Source organism: Halichoerus grypus, chromosome 6, assembly GCF_964656455.1.
Source record: "Halichoerus grypus chromosome 6, mHalGry1.hap1.1, whole genome shotgun sequence".
NCBI lineage: Eukaryota > Metazoa > Chordata > Mammalia > Carnivora > Phocidae > Halichoerus > Halichoerus grypus.
In genome coordinates, this window is record NC_135717.1 from 175739951 (window position 1) to 175754316 (window position 14366).

General features: G+C 62.6%; 1 protein-coding gene across 3 annotated transcripts in view; it reads right to left on the reverse strand.

The window, feature by feature from the left end:
- CELSR1 (cadherin EGF LAG seven-pass G-type receptor 1) overlaps window positions 1-14026 on the reverse strand; it is a 140629-nt gene extending 126603 nt beyond the window's left edge. For 2 of the 3 annotated variants that reach the window (XM_078076755.1, XM_078076756.1), the window contains exon 1: window positions 9818-14026. In XM_078076755.1, the coding sequence (XP_077932881.1) occupies window positions 9818-13424 (3607 nt within the window). In that variant the 5' untranslated portion in view covers window positions 13425-14026. The remainder of the gene's footprint in view (window positions 1-9817) is intronic. The other variant, XM_036072825.2, reaches the window with a different exon arrangement.
- Between the last annotated feature and the right edge of the window lie 340 nt (window positions 14027-14366).

A 14366-nucleotide genomic window follows, 5' to 3' on the forward strand; every position in this document is an offset into this window, starting at 1 on the left:
TTTTTGGCCATGCGTACATCTTCACTAGAAAAATGTCTAATCGAGTCCTTTGTCTATTTTTTAATTGGGTTGTTTGTTTCTCTATTGTTCTCTATCTCTCCATTGTGGAAGTTCTTTATATATTCTAGATAGTAATCCCTTACCGGATATGTGATTCACAAATACTTCATAATAGCTTTTAAACGAGGTAATTTCTCAGCACCTGCAATGTTCATGACCAAAAAAAAGGTTTCCCAAGACACAGCCAGACCCTCACGCTGGGTCTCTGCTCTTCTGATCCTTCACCTACAGCGTGATTCCAGGGCTGGAGTCAGGATGGGGGTCCTGGGCGATGACCATCCCACCACCTCATTCCAGTGGGGACACTGAGGCCCAGAGGGGGCTGACGTGACCAGCATTAGCAATCAGCACTCAGGGTGCCATCTGGGCTTCACTGCCAGGGAAACCCCATGCTCTGTCCAACACCGGGGAGGCGTCACAGCGCAGCACGGGACGACTGCGGAGACCACAGCCGAGCATGGCTGTCTCCAAAGTGGGGCTGCCCCGCAGAACAACTTCACTCTGTGACCACGGTCCTTCAACAGTCAACTCACTGATAAAAGTTTATTGCCCTGCAAGAGAGTTCTTATCTCTGAATGCTAAAATAGCATATGACTTTGTTTGAACTAGCTGCTCGAAGTTTACCCTAACCGAGTATTACTTAGATTAGATAGATTTTAAATTAGGGAAAAAAAAAAAAACAGAACTGGAAGTGAAAACAGACTATTGAAAAAGAAGGAAAAATCTTGATTATTGGATAGAGGGAGGAAAGGAGAAAAGGAAGGAAGGAAGGAGGAAGAAAGGAAGAAGGAGGGAGGGAGGGAGGAAGAAAGGAAGGAAGGGAGGGACGGGAGAAGGAAGGGGAGAAGGAAGGAAGGAGAGAAGAAAGGAGGGAAGGTCAGTCGGTCCCTGGCCAGGAGAATCTGTGCTCTCGAAGCTGGAGGGCCCCCAAGGGCATGTCAGCCAGTCAGCGTGAGCTCCGTAATGCCATCCACCTCGCCGCCGCCTCTGACCCTGACCACCGCCCTGGCTCAGCTCCCTCCCTGCACCTGGTGCACGCGGGTCCTGCACTCCACAGCTTCCTGTGACACAGCTCCGCCACAGGAAGCCCGCAGAGACTCATGGACGGCGGCCAGGACCCCCTTTCCCCTCATCGTGCCGCGGCTGCACCCCTGCTCACCAGAGCGCTCCCGAGGAATCAGGCATGATGCCCACGTGACGCACAGCCCTCCTGTTCCGGGTGATCCCCAGACCTGGGTCCCCAGGGCTACTCGCTACAGCCCCTCCTCGCAGGCCTTGGCTGCTGGCCGGCAGCGGGGTCCCCGTGGTTATAGACCGGGACCCACCACTGGGAGCTCCGCAGCCTCCGTGTCTTTGCCTAGGAAATGGGGACTCTCGGGTTTCCAGCAAGATGACGAGGCCGACCCTGGGGAGGGGGCACACAGACCCAGGCAGCGGGGGGGCGACAGGCTCTTGGACAGCCACCGCTCGGGGCATTGTCCTGCCTCGGAGGCCAGTCCGTCCCAGGTCTGCAGAGGTCAGGCACTCAAAGCCCCGGGGGAGAGAAGGAGGCGGGCAGAGGGGAAGACCGGAGGGGCGGAGGGACCGAAAGTGTGGGCACTCTCAGCAGACAGGAGACAGCAGGGGAGGGGCGGCCGGAGGGCGGGGCGGGGCTGGGACTCCGCAGCTCAGGGCCCTGCGGGTCCGGCTGCTCCGAGACCGCTCAGGGACTCGGCTGGGCTCACACAGCTCTTGCCTTCTGAGCGCAGGAGGCCCATTGACAGGGGGCCACCCACCGCTGGACCACACTGTCCCCTCAAGGTTTCACAGGCGCTTGAAGCCCTAGACCAAGGCTCTGGGGTCCCAACGTTCTGCCAGACCCACGGCCTCTGCCTCCAGGGTCGGGGGGGGGGGGGTCACGGCACCAAGCCCCTCTCCTGAGTCGTCTGCTTCCCCCTCCAAAGCAGACAGACCTCCCCCACCGTCCCGGCGTGTCGGAAGCAAGAGGAGAGGCAGGAAGGACAGACAGACGGACACGGAGGAGGAACGGCCTCCCCCAGGCAGGACAGGAGGCCGCCCTCGCCCTCGCAGCTGCTCAACCGAGAGCCAGAGGGAAAAGTGAGGCCACAGGAAAGGGAAGAGAAGGCCAGCCACTCCTGCCACGTCCGGAGAGCACAAGCAGACCCAGGGCACCCTCACCACACCCTGCAGAGGGCGTCTGCTAGCCTGTGCCAGGGGAAACTGAGGCACAGAGTCCCCGCTCCAGGTGCTCGTGGGGAGTGCCCCGTGGGGAGGGGGAGAGGAGGTTAGGACCCGGGAAGCCAGCCCTGGGCCACCTTGGGGGGTCGGGAACAATCCAAACACCCCAAGAGAGCAAACCGGCACCATCATTCGCGGCTACTGGGGGCCAGGCCTGAAAATCCAACACAGGGGCGGCAGGGATGGGGGTCTGGCCAGCTCGTGTCCCCTCTAACATTTCCACACAACAACGAAGGAGGTGGTGTGTCCTTTCCCACCCGTTTCCCGCCTGGAAGGTGGAGGGACCATTCCATGTCCCACAGATTAGTGCAGGGCTCGCCTGCTGTGCACCTCCCCCCAGGGCACACCGTGGACGCAGCTGTGGCAAAGTCGCCACGGAGTCTGTCCCAGCGGCCACTGCGGAGGACCGGCCAGGCACTCGGGACACCTGTTGTCTCGATATCCGGTGGCTGACCTGTAAACTAACGGCTAGCGCAACCCCTTTCACGGGAGGCCCATGGTCCACAGTACACTCTCAAGCCCGGCACCCCGGCCCCGGGCCTGAGGGATCACCAGACCAGCCGAGAGCCCACCGCGACTGCAAAAAACGGTGTGTCAGGTCGGGGTGGCCAGAAGGAAAGCGTATGCTAAACGGTCTGCCTCCAAAGGAGTCGGTTAAACTGTGTGTCTGTGTATTATTTGTGCGTGTATGTGTGTGTCCATGTGTACACATGTGTATTTGTGTCTGTGTATTTGTGCATGCGTGTACCTGTCATGTGTATATGGGTACACGTGTTTGCCTGTGTGCACATGTGTGCATGTTTGTGAATGCATGTGTTCCTGGGTCCGTGTGCATGTGTGTCCACGTGTATGTGCATGTGTGTGTTTATGCACGTGTCCGTGTGTGCATGTGTGTGCATGTACGTGTTTATGCGTGTGTACCTGTGTCCGTGTGCATGTGTGTGCATGTCTGTGTGTGCATGTGTGTACTTGTGTGCATATGTGTCTCTGCATGTGTTTGTGCATGTGTGTGCCTTGTGCTGTGCACGTGTGTCCACGTGTGTGTGCGTGCATGTGGGCACGTGCACACATTTCCGTGTGCGTGTTTAAGAAAGAATCATGGCCCATCTCCAGGACGTCAGGAGACGCTCACGGGAGTGATAGAATGATGAATGGCTGGTGACGGGCTTTTCCCAGCTCTGGAATGTTCACACCCAAAAAGGGGAACCGATTACCAAGGTATCCACAAGTCCTTACCTGAAGCAAAAGCACGAGAATCAGCCATGGGAATAGACCTTTCCCCCAGGGCCAAGCCCCAAGCAAGGCACAAAGGGACCCAAAGTGGTGGGTGGGGGTATCCTGTCTTCTGTGCTCCTCGCCCGGTCCCCCGACAGAGGGCAGAGGAGCCGCCGCGGTCTCTGCAGGGGGACCCTCCCCCTAGGCCCCTCTGGCTCAGTCCATAAATAACCCACAGCCACTGCACAGCACCTACTGTGTACGAGACCCAGGCTCACAGGGGAAAAGCAGAGGGGATCCCCGTCATCCCCCACATACTCAAGGCCAGTTCCCTGACCCTGACAACTCAGAACCCCAACCATGCCACGCGTCCTCAGGTCACCCCAGTGACCCTCCCAAAACAAACCCGCAGAAAGCGGGAGGTCATTCACTCCACCCCTTTGGGATCCAGGAATCCTCTGGCTTTCATACAAACCTGCGTGTTCAGTTTACAGGACAAGAAGAAACACCAGAAAACTATGACCCCCTAGGCTGTGAGCGGAGAATCATGCCAAATTCAGGAATATTTTCCATATGCTCTGCCCCACACGATAAAATCTACTTCTGTTTGCATCCGAGTGCTGGCAGGGTGGAGGCCCGTGGCCCTGTGCCACAGAACACGCTCTGCGGGGCCCAGCCGTGGCTGCCAGGCCCAGGCAGCGCCCGTCCCACCAACCCGGTTCCTGCGCAGCTTTCTGCTCCTGGGCGTCACCAGGGCAGGTGTGTGCGCCCGCCCGGCCCCGAGTGGGCTGTCCAACAAGGGCACCGGGTCCTGGACGGAGCCTGGGCGTCCCCGACAAACCACAACGTCAGTCGACTTCCAAACATAAGCTCGGCATCCCCCTCCTCCTTCCGAGGGCCTACCTGCCTGTGGCTCCTCCCACATTTAAAGAGCCTCCCTGTGGCTCTAGGTGGTAGGTGGGACCACCAGGAGACCTCATGTTGCCAGGTAACCAGTGCTGAGGGGGGCTGCCCTGGCCCCCTGACCCCCTGCTCCCCCGTCACAGGTCCTGTGAGTCAAAGAGAAGTGGAAGCGACCCTCCCGGGCAGGCCTGTCTACACTCAGTGTGGTCACAGCGGGCACTGCATCGCCATCGAGGCGTCTCCCTCAGTCCCGGTGCCCCCGGAAGGTGCTAGGGCCCCCAGCAGGTGAATGCCCGCGCAGGTAGGCAGAGTGCCCGCACGGCCGGTGTGGTGGTGCGTGCTAACCCGTCAAGTCCTCCCGGCCCTCAACCCGGCCTGGGCCAGTGCAGGCTCCATGTCCCTGCGGCCAGCCCCCTGCCCTCAGCCTCGCTCCCTCACCCCTGCGAGCCTGTCCTCTGCTCCTCAGAGGGGCCGCCCAGCCCCCCACCACTCTGGCTCTCATGGAGGCCACCAAGGACCTTCCTTTGGTTAATTCGAGCCCTATCTCTGTCCCCAGGCTCCCCGACCCCCACGGGTGACCCACTTTGGGACCCTCAGCCCCCAGAGCCCCAGGCCCTCCAGCTTTTCCCTCGCGTGTGGTTATTCATGCTCTAGCTCTGATGCTGATCCATCCCTGCCCATGGGCCACCTGGGCCATGGCTCCTCGAGGCTGCACCTGGGTCCCATTCCCGTCACACGCACCCCCTGCCTGAAGGCCCTCACACCCCTGCAGACTGGTCACTGAGCACCCCCCGCCACAACTGTCCTCTCTGTCACCCCTGAGGCCCTGCTGACCACCTCTGGCCAGGACTCCAGCTGGCCTCTCCTGCCCAGACCTGCATGTCCAAAGTGACAAAGGTCAAAGGTGCCCCAGCCACATGGTCTCCTGGTCTTTCCCCCCCAAGGCCAGACTCCCCTGCAAGGACCCCCGGCTCAGTGAGTGTCCCTCCCTCACCTCATCCTCACGCTCCTGGAGCCAGTTTATTCTGAGAGAACATGGTTTGGAAGCCACCATGCCGGGTTCAGATCCCAGCGCTTCCCCCACAAGCAGCTGCCGTCAAGCCCCGGGGGCCCTGGTGTACTCCGGGAGGATCACGCCACGTGCAGACAGGTAGCGCCTGGGGAGGCCCCGGCGGACGGAGCACATGGGCCCATCAAGCCCACCATCGCCCCCACATCTGACCATCTAAGCTCACAGACCCCACCTTGTCCACCCACGCTCCTCAGCCACCCCCACGCTTCCCTCCCAGCTCACCGCCTAGAGCCACCTCCCCATCGGCAGCTCAGACACGCCCAGTTCTCCCCCAAATCTCCCAGAAAGGTCACCAAAGCCTCCAGAGTCAGCCCTCTGCAGGTCAGGGGCTTTCCACCACACCCGCTCCCCCCACCCCCAGGAAGGCGCTTCAGGCGCGTGACCGGGAGTCCCCATGCCCCCCTCCTCCTGCATCTCCCTCCCCTCGATCTCAGTTCCGTGTTCACCCGCGTTCATCTGATCCTCTGTCCCCCGGCCAACTTCCGGGAGAACAGGGCCACACTGGCTCTCTAGGGCCTGGCACAGAGTAGGTGCTCAGCAAAACAAGAAACACACTTTTGGTTCGGAGCCAGTGTTTCTGAAAGTATGCTAGCAAGTGACTATCCCCAGAGTACGAAAGCCCTTCGCTGCTAACCAGCTGTGAGAAGCACCGAACTCTCCCGGGGCACTGGGTGTCACGGGAGAATCCAGCTCAGCAGCTCCAGAGGCTTCAGCTGGTCCACCCTTTTCTCCCGTGAGACCTGGGACGAACTCCGGCACCAAGCATCCAGGTGCTGCCTGGTACGGCGGCCAACCCTACTTCCCCGTCTGCAATCACCTGGGGAAAAGTCCCCGCGATATCCTGTACTTAACAAGGCTAATACTTTCTACAGCTTCGTCAGGCCTAGGCGGCTTTATGCCATACACCCCCCACCAAGGTCAACCACAGAAAGCTTGCTCAGTCTTTTCTTATTTTTTTTTTAAGTAGGCTCCACACCCAGCAAGGAGCCCGACGCGGGGCTTGGTCGCAAGACCCCGAGATCGAGACCTGAGCTGAGATCAAGACTCTGACGCTCAACCGACTGAGCCACCCAGGCGCCCCGAGGTTGCTCAATCTCATTTCACCGCGTTGCACTGTTTTCCGGCGTGTCCGAGCCACTCGTCGACTGGTCGTCCTCCCCCCACACACGCTAACATTCCCACATCCACCGGTTGGCAGTGCCCACAAACGCGGGGTCGTAAGGCCCTAACCCCACAGGCACACACACGTTCAAGCTGGATTCAAAATGACGATGTTACTAAAAACTGACATCTAGAAAGATTAAAGTATTTGGTGCCTGAAGGGTCCCACGAGGTCAGCGGCCGTACCACTTTGAAAAACGCAAACACGGCTTTTACACAACATCCATAAAAAGGTCCCAGTCACAGAATTTTAAATCTCATTCAAAAACCGTCGCATAGAAAATGAGCATTTTGTATGGCTGGATGTCCTCCAAAAATGGCAGTTATTTGAATGTGACTATTTCTGAATTCAAAAACACTTTCAAACGGTGTTCTGTTCTCGGTGGCTATGTAAAATCATCAGCACTATCTACTTACAGTCAAAATGCTCCTGCCAACTAAAACCCCTGGCCTGGCCAAAGGAAAGGCCCTCCCAGTCCCCCGGCCCTCCCTCAGCTGCTCTCTCCTGGAGCCACTCCCTCTGCAGGCCCTCCCCCCTGCATAGCCCCCCCCCTGCACAGCCCTTCCCCCTGCAGGCCCTCCCCCCTGCACAGCCCTCCCTTCTGCACAGCCCTCCCCCCCTGCACAGCCCTTCCCTCTGCAGGCCCTCCCCCCTGCACAGCCCTCCCCCCCTGCACAGCCCTCCCCCCTGCAGGCCCTCCCCCCTGCACAGCCCTTCCCCCTGCAGGCCCTCCCCCCTGCACAGCCCTCCCTTCTGCACAGCCCTTCCCCCCGGCACAGCCCTCCCTCCTGCAGGCCCTCCCCCCTGCCTGGCCATCTCAGGCCCTCCCCCTTGTGCATCTTCCCAGCAGGCTCCTCTGCTGGGGGCACGCAGCCCTTCCCACCGCCGGCCTGGCTCCCACAGGCCTGGCTCTCACAGAACGCCTCCGTCCAGCACCTCGAGGGCGGTAATAATGCATCAGAGGCTTTAGGGCATGGCTGTAAATCCCGAAAAGCCAATAACACTTCAGTGAAAACAGGGTGAGTGAGTCCCAAACAACAGCTTTCTCCATTGTTCCTTTACAAAACCTGAGAATCCACCTGGGTTCATTCAAAGACTGATCTTTCTGTTCTGTTTCTACACAACGCTCTGCTGTTTGGAATCATAGATTTGAGTGTCCAGCCATGTGCTTCGCCTGAGCACTCAGCAGCAGTCAAGTGGTCTGAGGGTCGTAGCGCGCCCCGAGGTGCCCACTTCAGACCCCAGCACGGATTCGGCGCCAATGGGCGCCGAGCGCAGATTGGGCGCCGGAATAAGCGCAGCAACGCATTCCTCGGGAATCTTCCTGCAAGAAGCCCAATACTGCTCACCTAAGTGTCCGTGTAAGTGCTAGAGTTTATAAAACTGCCTGCTCTCTGATCAGAGCCCAGGGAAAAGGAACCATCTCCTCCTGGCGGGATCCCCACAGGAGGCCCAGTGCCTGAGTGGCGGAAGCGTTATGTCGCCGCAGGATCGGAGCCAGCCCTGGGTCACTGAGACCATCGAGACAGTCCCCTACATAGCATGGATCCCAGCCCACCTTCGACTGTGGTCCCAGCCCAGAGCCCTCCAGGTAGGCAAGCCATCTCCCAGTAACTACCCTCTGGTGAATGAAATCCACCCTAAGCCCTGTTATCCGGCTGCCACAGGGGGGCCCACATTCCTGATGCCTCAGGCACACACAACATCCTTGCTTCCACATGCAGGGCTCCCACTAAAGCCCCGTGTGTCCCCTGTGCAATCAAAACCCCACGATGTTGCCAAGTCGTGTCTGCACGGGCTGTTTTCCACTCTGTTGTATCTAGCAGATAAAGCAGCATGAGCAAACAAAACTGAGCAAATGCAAATGGGAATTTCGGAAAGAGACTTTTTTTGGTAACTCGTCATTGCCTGGAATACCCATAACCTGGTTAACAATTTCCCCTAAGGGCCTCTTCCGTATTCCCCACGCATATTCACAACCTCACAAAACCTAAAATATTCACCTGCAGACAGACTACGCTGCCAAAAGCCTTGGTGAAGGATTGCATCACTTCAAAACTGGACCTGTAAGTTCCGGGTCTTATAAGCAAACAGCTGAAACAGGAACCTGTTTGCTACCCAACCCTTGGCGTATAACAACTGATAACCAACCATGAAAACAAAACAAATCAGAGAATTTACTTTTTAATTCTTGCAGGGCTCCCACAGTGATACTGTGTTGTAATAATTTATTGTTTAAATAAGTCAACCGAAACATTGCCTTTCTTGGTGATAGTTTGGTCTCATGATTAAGGTCACCCGTCTGCACCAGCCGACCCTGTCCACAGGCAGGCCCCCTTAAGGAGCCGCTGTGTCTCCCAATTCCCACACCCTCTATCTGTCCCCTCTCCCTGGCCCTGCAGGCCCTGTCCAGCACTCGGGGGTCGGCAGCATGGAGCACCAACACTTGGCTGCCAAGCATTAGGCTGGCTGAGCTGAGACCACCTCGCTCTTCTGCTCACCTCCAGCCCCAGAGCAGGCCAGCTGGATTCCCACACTGGCCCCACCACCAAACTGGGCAGGCCTCTAAGTAACACCCAAATTATAAGCCCGTGTCCAGGAGCAGAAGCCAAGATCAAACGAGGCTATGCTTTTCAAAGAGCTCCCCGACAGACGAGCACACATAAGCCGGATTGTTATTATCTGGAGGAAACAGAAAAGAGACACCACAGGACCGAACTCCAGCCATATTACAGGGTGACTCAGGGAACCATCCAGCAATTTCCAACCAGCACATGGGGCGGGCAGTGACCTTTGATCTTTCCAGACAGGCGGAGGGCTGACTGCAGGGCATCGCCAGGCAAACAGACAACTCAGATAACCCTGGAGACCAACTTTTAATAGCACAATCGGGAGCACAGCCCACTGAGGAAAGCGCCAAAAAAAAGCCCCAGTCTTGAACTTGAAGCAGCCCAGGCCTGCTCCCAGCAAAAGTGCTGACGGAAGCAGTGTCGTACCCCTCCCACTCCCTTGGCCTAGGCGCGGAGCACCCCCCCCAGCTTACGGCACCAACCATTCAACCGGAGGCCACAGATCCCCAAAGAGTTGCCTGGGCCTTGCCCAGATGCGCCCCAGCACGTCGGGCGGGCCCCCGGCAGGTCCCTGCGGTTCTCGGGGCAGCCACTCACCAGAAACAGACACCTCCATGAGCGCCTCCAGCGGCCGGTTGTTGTCCAGGTCCCGGCTGAGCTGCAGCTCGCCCGTGGCGGGGTCCAGCAGCAGCAGCTGGAGCTCATTGCCCTGCAGGAAAGTGTAGTTGAGGCTGTCTGAGAGGTCGGGGTCGTGCGCCGGGATGCGGCCGATCACGCCTGTGGGGAAGCTGTTGGACTTATTGGTGACGTAGTTGTTGAAGAGGATCTGGAAGTCCGGCAGCACGGGCGGGTTGTCATTCTGGTCCAGGAGGCGGATGTGCACGGTGGCCCGGCTCACCAGCGGGGCCGAGGTGGCCTGCACCACCAGCACGTAATCCCGCCGGACCTCGAAGTCCAGCTCAGCCAGGGCACGCAGATCGCCGCTCAGCAGGTCCAGCTGGAAGACCTCGGGCACGTTGCCCTCCACGATCTGATACATGATCTGGGCGTTGGGGCCTTCGTCGGGGTCATTGGCACGAATCCTTGCCACCACGGACCCCACGGGGCTGTTCTCCTCCACAAACAGCTCCAGCTCGTCCCTCTCAAACACTGGGGGGTTGTCATTAATGTCCAAGACGCTCACCTGGATGTCCACCGAGGCACTGAGGGGTGCGGGGCTCCCCCGGTCCACAGCTAGGGCCCGGAGGCTGTACACGGCCACGTTCTCCCGGTCGAGCCGGCGCTGGGTGCGGATCACGCCGGACGTGGGCTCGATGTAGAAGTCCCCGTCACCGTCGTCCCCACCCTGGAAGGTGTACAGCAGACGGCCGTTGGGGCCTGAGTCCCGATCTGTGGCCGAGACCTGGAGGACGCTGGTGGACGGTGGCGCATCCTCAAAGACGGAACCCTGGTAGAAGTCCCGCAGGAAGCGGGGTGCATTGTCGTTGGCATCGAGGATGAGGATCTCCAGGGAGGTGGTGTCGGACTTCTGAGGGATGCCATTGTCCCGAGCGGTGATGGCCAGCGTGTAGGCGGCTTGGTCCTCATAGTCCAGCTCGGTCATGGTGTAGATGGTGCCAGTGTCCGGGTCGATGCGGAACTGGGGAACAGGGTCCTCCAGCACGTAGGTGATGCGTGCGTTTTCACCCGTGTCCTCGTCGGCGGCACTGATGGCGGCAATGGAGGTGCCCACCGGCCGGTCCTCGCTCACACTCACGGTGTAGTGGGAGCTCTGGAAGACCGGCCGGTGGGTATTGGCGTCAGTGACGTTGATGAAGACCTGCGCGGTGTGCGAGCGGGTGCCATCGGACGCGGTCACCGCCAGCACGTACTGCCGCTCCTGCTTGTAGTCCAGCGGCAGCGCCAGGGTTATGAGGCCCCCGCCGCTCTGGCTGCTGAGGGCAAAGCGGTTGCGGGTGTTGCCGCCGGTGAGCTGGTAGGTGATCACGCTGTTGGCGTCCCGGTCGCGCGCCCGCAGGGTCAGCACGCTGCTCCCCACTGCGGCGTCCTCGTTCAGACGCAGCTCGTACACGGGCTGCGTGAACACCGGGTCGTTGTCATTTACGTCCAGCACCGTGATGGACACGCTGGCCGAGGAGCTCATGGCCGGCGAGCCGTGGTCCACCGCCTCCACCCCGAAGCTATAGTGCTCCACCTCCTCGCGGTCCAGCTCCGCGCACACGGTGATCCAGCCAGAGCTGTTGTGGATCTGGAAAGGGAACTCCGGGGGAGAGCCAGGGTCCTGGGACACAGGACCGCCACCCAGGGAGGTCGACGCGGTGTCCACCAGGCGATAGCGCAGGCGGGCGTTCTCACCTGCGTCTGCGTCCACCGCCTGAATGTGCAGCACCGAGTGGCCGAGAGGCACGTTTTCCAGCACAGCTGCCTGGAAGGGGCTGCTCACAAAGATGGGGGCGTTGTCGTTCACGTCCAGCACTTGCACCAAGACCAGCCCCGAGGAATTGATGAGTGGAGGCCGGCCCCCATCCTGGGCCTTGACGCGGAGCGTGTACTCCCTGATGGCCTCAAAGTCCAGCGGGTTGATCACGTCCAGGCTGCCGCTCAAAGAATGCAGGTAGAACTGCCCCTTCAGGTTCCCGCTGACGATGCTGTAATGGATGGCCGCGTTCTGCCCTTGGTCTCGGTCTGTGGCCCGCACTCGCAGCACAGGCGTGTTGACTGCCACGTCCTCGGGCACCTGCACCAGGTAGCGCTTCTCGCTGAACTGGGGGTAGTTGTCGTTCTCGTCCTCCACCACTATGTGGACGGTAGCGGTGGCGCTGAGCGGGCCCGGGTTGCGGCCCTGGTCGTTGGCCTCCACCAGCAGCTGGTAGGCAGCCCCTTCCTCCCGGTCCACCGCCGCCCGGGTGCGCACCACGCCCGAGCGGGCGTCGATCTCGAAGACGCCGCCTGCGCCCTCCAGCAGCCGGTAGCGCATGTTGGCGTTGGAGGGCGCGTCGCCATCGGTGGCACGGATGGTCAGCACCTCGTAGCCCACCTCGAGGTTCTCACGCACGCGCTCACGGTACTCGGACTGCTCGAACACCGGACTGTGGTCGTTGGTGTCGCTCACTGTGACGGTGAGGTAGGTGGCGGCCGAGCGCCGCGGTGAGCCGTGGTCCACAGCGCTCACCTTGAGCACATGCGTGTCCTTGGTCTCGCGGTCCAGCGCGCGCGCAGTGCTCACCGCGCCAGTGGCGGCGTCGATGAGGAAGTAGCCATTGGAGCGCTCATCGAACAGTGCCTCCATCTGGTAGCTCAGGCGCCCCGCCTCGCCGTCGTCCGGGTCGTGCGCGCGCAGCTCGATGACCGTGGTGCCCGCCGGCTCGTTCTCGGGCACCGATACTTGGTAGCTAGGCAGCGGGAACTGAGGGGTCGTGCTGCCGCCAGCGCCCCGCCGAGCCCGCCGCGCCGCCACGGCCCCGGCCTGGGGCTGGGTCGGCGGCGACTGCGACAGCGACGACGCCGGGGAGGGCGTCCCCGCGGCCGCCTCCAGCGCCAGCTCCATCTGGATGGCGCCGGCCCCGCGCCGCAGGGCGCACAGCTGGCGCAGGCGGGCCGAGCCCCCGGGCGGCAGGCAGGCGGATCGGCGTGGGCAGCGGGATCCGGGGTGCGGCGGGCAGCTACAGGCGGGGAAGGTGGTCAGGGCCGCGAGCGCCGAGTGCAGCGTGGCCCCGCCACTGTCGCCGCCGCCGAGGGCCGGGAAGCAGAGCACTGCGCCGGGCCCCGGCACCGTGAGCACAGCCCGCGCCCGCAGCTCCGCGCTGGTGGCACGTCGGCGCCGGAGCCGGGCGCCGCAACCGGGGCCGTGCGCGCGCACCCTCAGGCGGAGGCTCAGCGCCGTCGGGGCGCCGCGGGCCGCCAGGCGGACGAGCAGCGGCAGCGGGCGGCCCCCCAGGCGCACGCAGCCCCGGGGCCCCGCGCCCGGCCCGCGCCGCCGCCCCGCCAGTCGCCCGTCTCGGCTCACGTCCAGCAGCTCCCGCAGCGCCCGGGGCGTGCGCGCGGCGTCCAGCCCGTAGGTCCAGCCTGGCCCGAGGGCGAAGGCGCGGGCGCCGCCGGGCACGCGCAGCTCCCAGGCGGCCGCCCGCAGCCCCAGCGCGGGTAGGGCGGCGGCCGCAGCCAAGAGCAGCAGCGCGGGCAACACGGGAGGCGGCGGCGGCGCCATGGCCCGGAGCCCGAGCCCGAGCCCGAGCTGGGCGCCCGAGCACAATCCATGCACCCGGCGCGGCTCCGCATCCACCCGGCGCGGCCGGGGGAGGGCTCCTGCGCGCCCCGCGCCGGGCCCTCGGGGCGGCCCGCGCCCTGCCTCCCCGGGGGCCCCGGCGGGGACACCGGGGGCCGCGCTCCCGGTCTCCCCCGCAGCTTCCACTTCGAGAGCACTTTGCGAAAGTTTGCGAAGTTGGTTTCAAGATGGCTCCTCTGCGCGTCCCGGGAGGGCGCCGCGCATCAACCTGCGGCTGCGGCGGCTCCCGGCGGCTCCAGGTGGTTCCCGCGCGAGCTCAGCCGGGCGGCGTGGGAAGCGGGGCGGGCCCGGAGCAGGGCGGGGGCAGCGCTCCCGGAGGGGCTGGGCCGCACCGCGCCGCTCGGACCCGGGCGGCCGGCTGCTGCCTGGGCGGTGCGCTCGGCCGGCGCCCCCTCTGCCCGCGCTCTCCCCGCCCCCGGCCCAGCTGGGCCCCGCCCCCGGCCCCGCCGCGTATTGTTCAGCCCCGGGGGGAGCCTGCCCGGAGGTGCGCGCCGGGAGGATCGCTATGGAGACGCGGGGGCGCAGCCGGGGCGGGGGCTGGAGGCTGGGCCCACTCCCCTGCGGCCTCCCCACCGGCCCTCCCCGGGGGGCGGGGCCGAGGGAGCCGGGCCGGGAAAGGCGGGGCAGGGGGGCCCCCCGGCGGCCGCTACCAGTGGGGCGTTGGCTCTGGTGGTCCCGGGCGGGGCGCGGCCCGAAGCCCCCCCACCCACCACCACGCGGGCAGCACTGATCCACGGAGAGCGCCGCCCGGGCCGCCGCGCAGGCTGGACCCGGGAGGGGAGAGGGCGGGTGCTGAGGTGCCCGGAGGGGGCCGGATTGCCCGCCCCGGGTCGGGGACGGCGGCAACGGCTGGAGGAAGGTTAC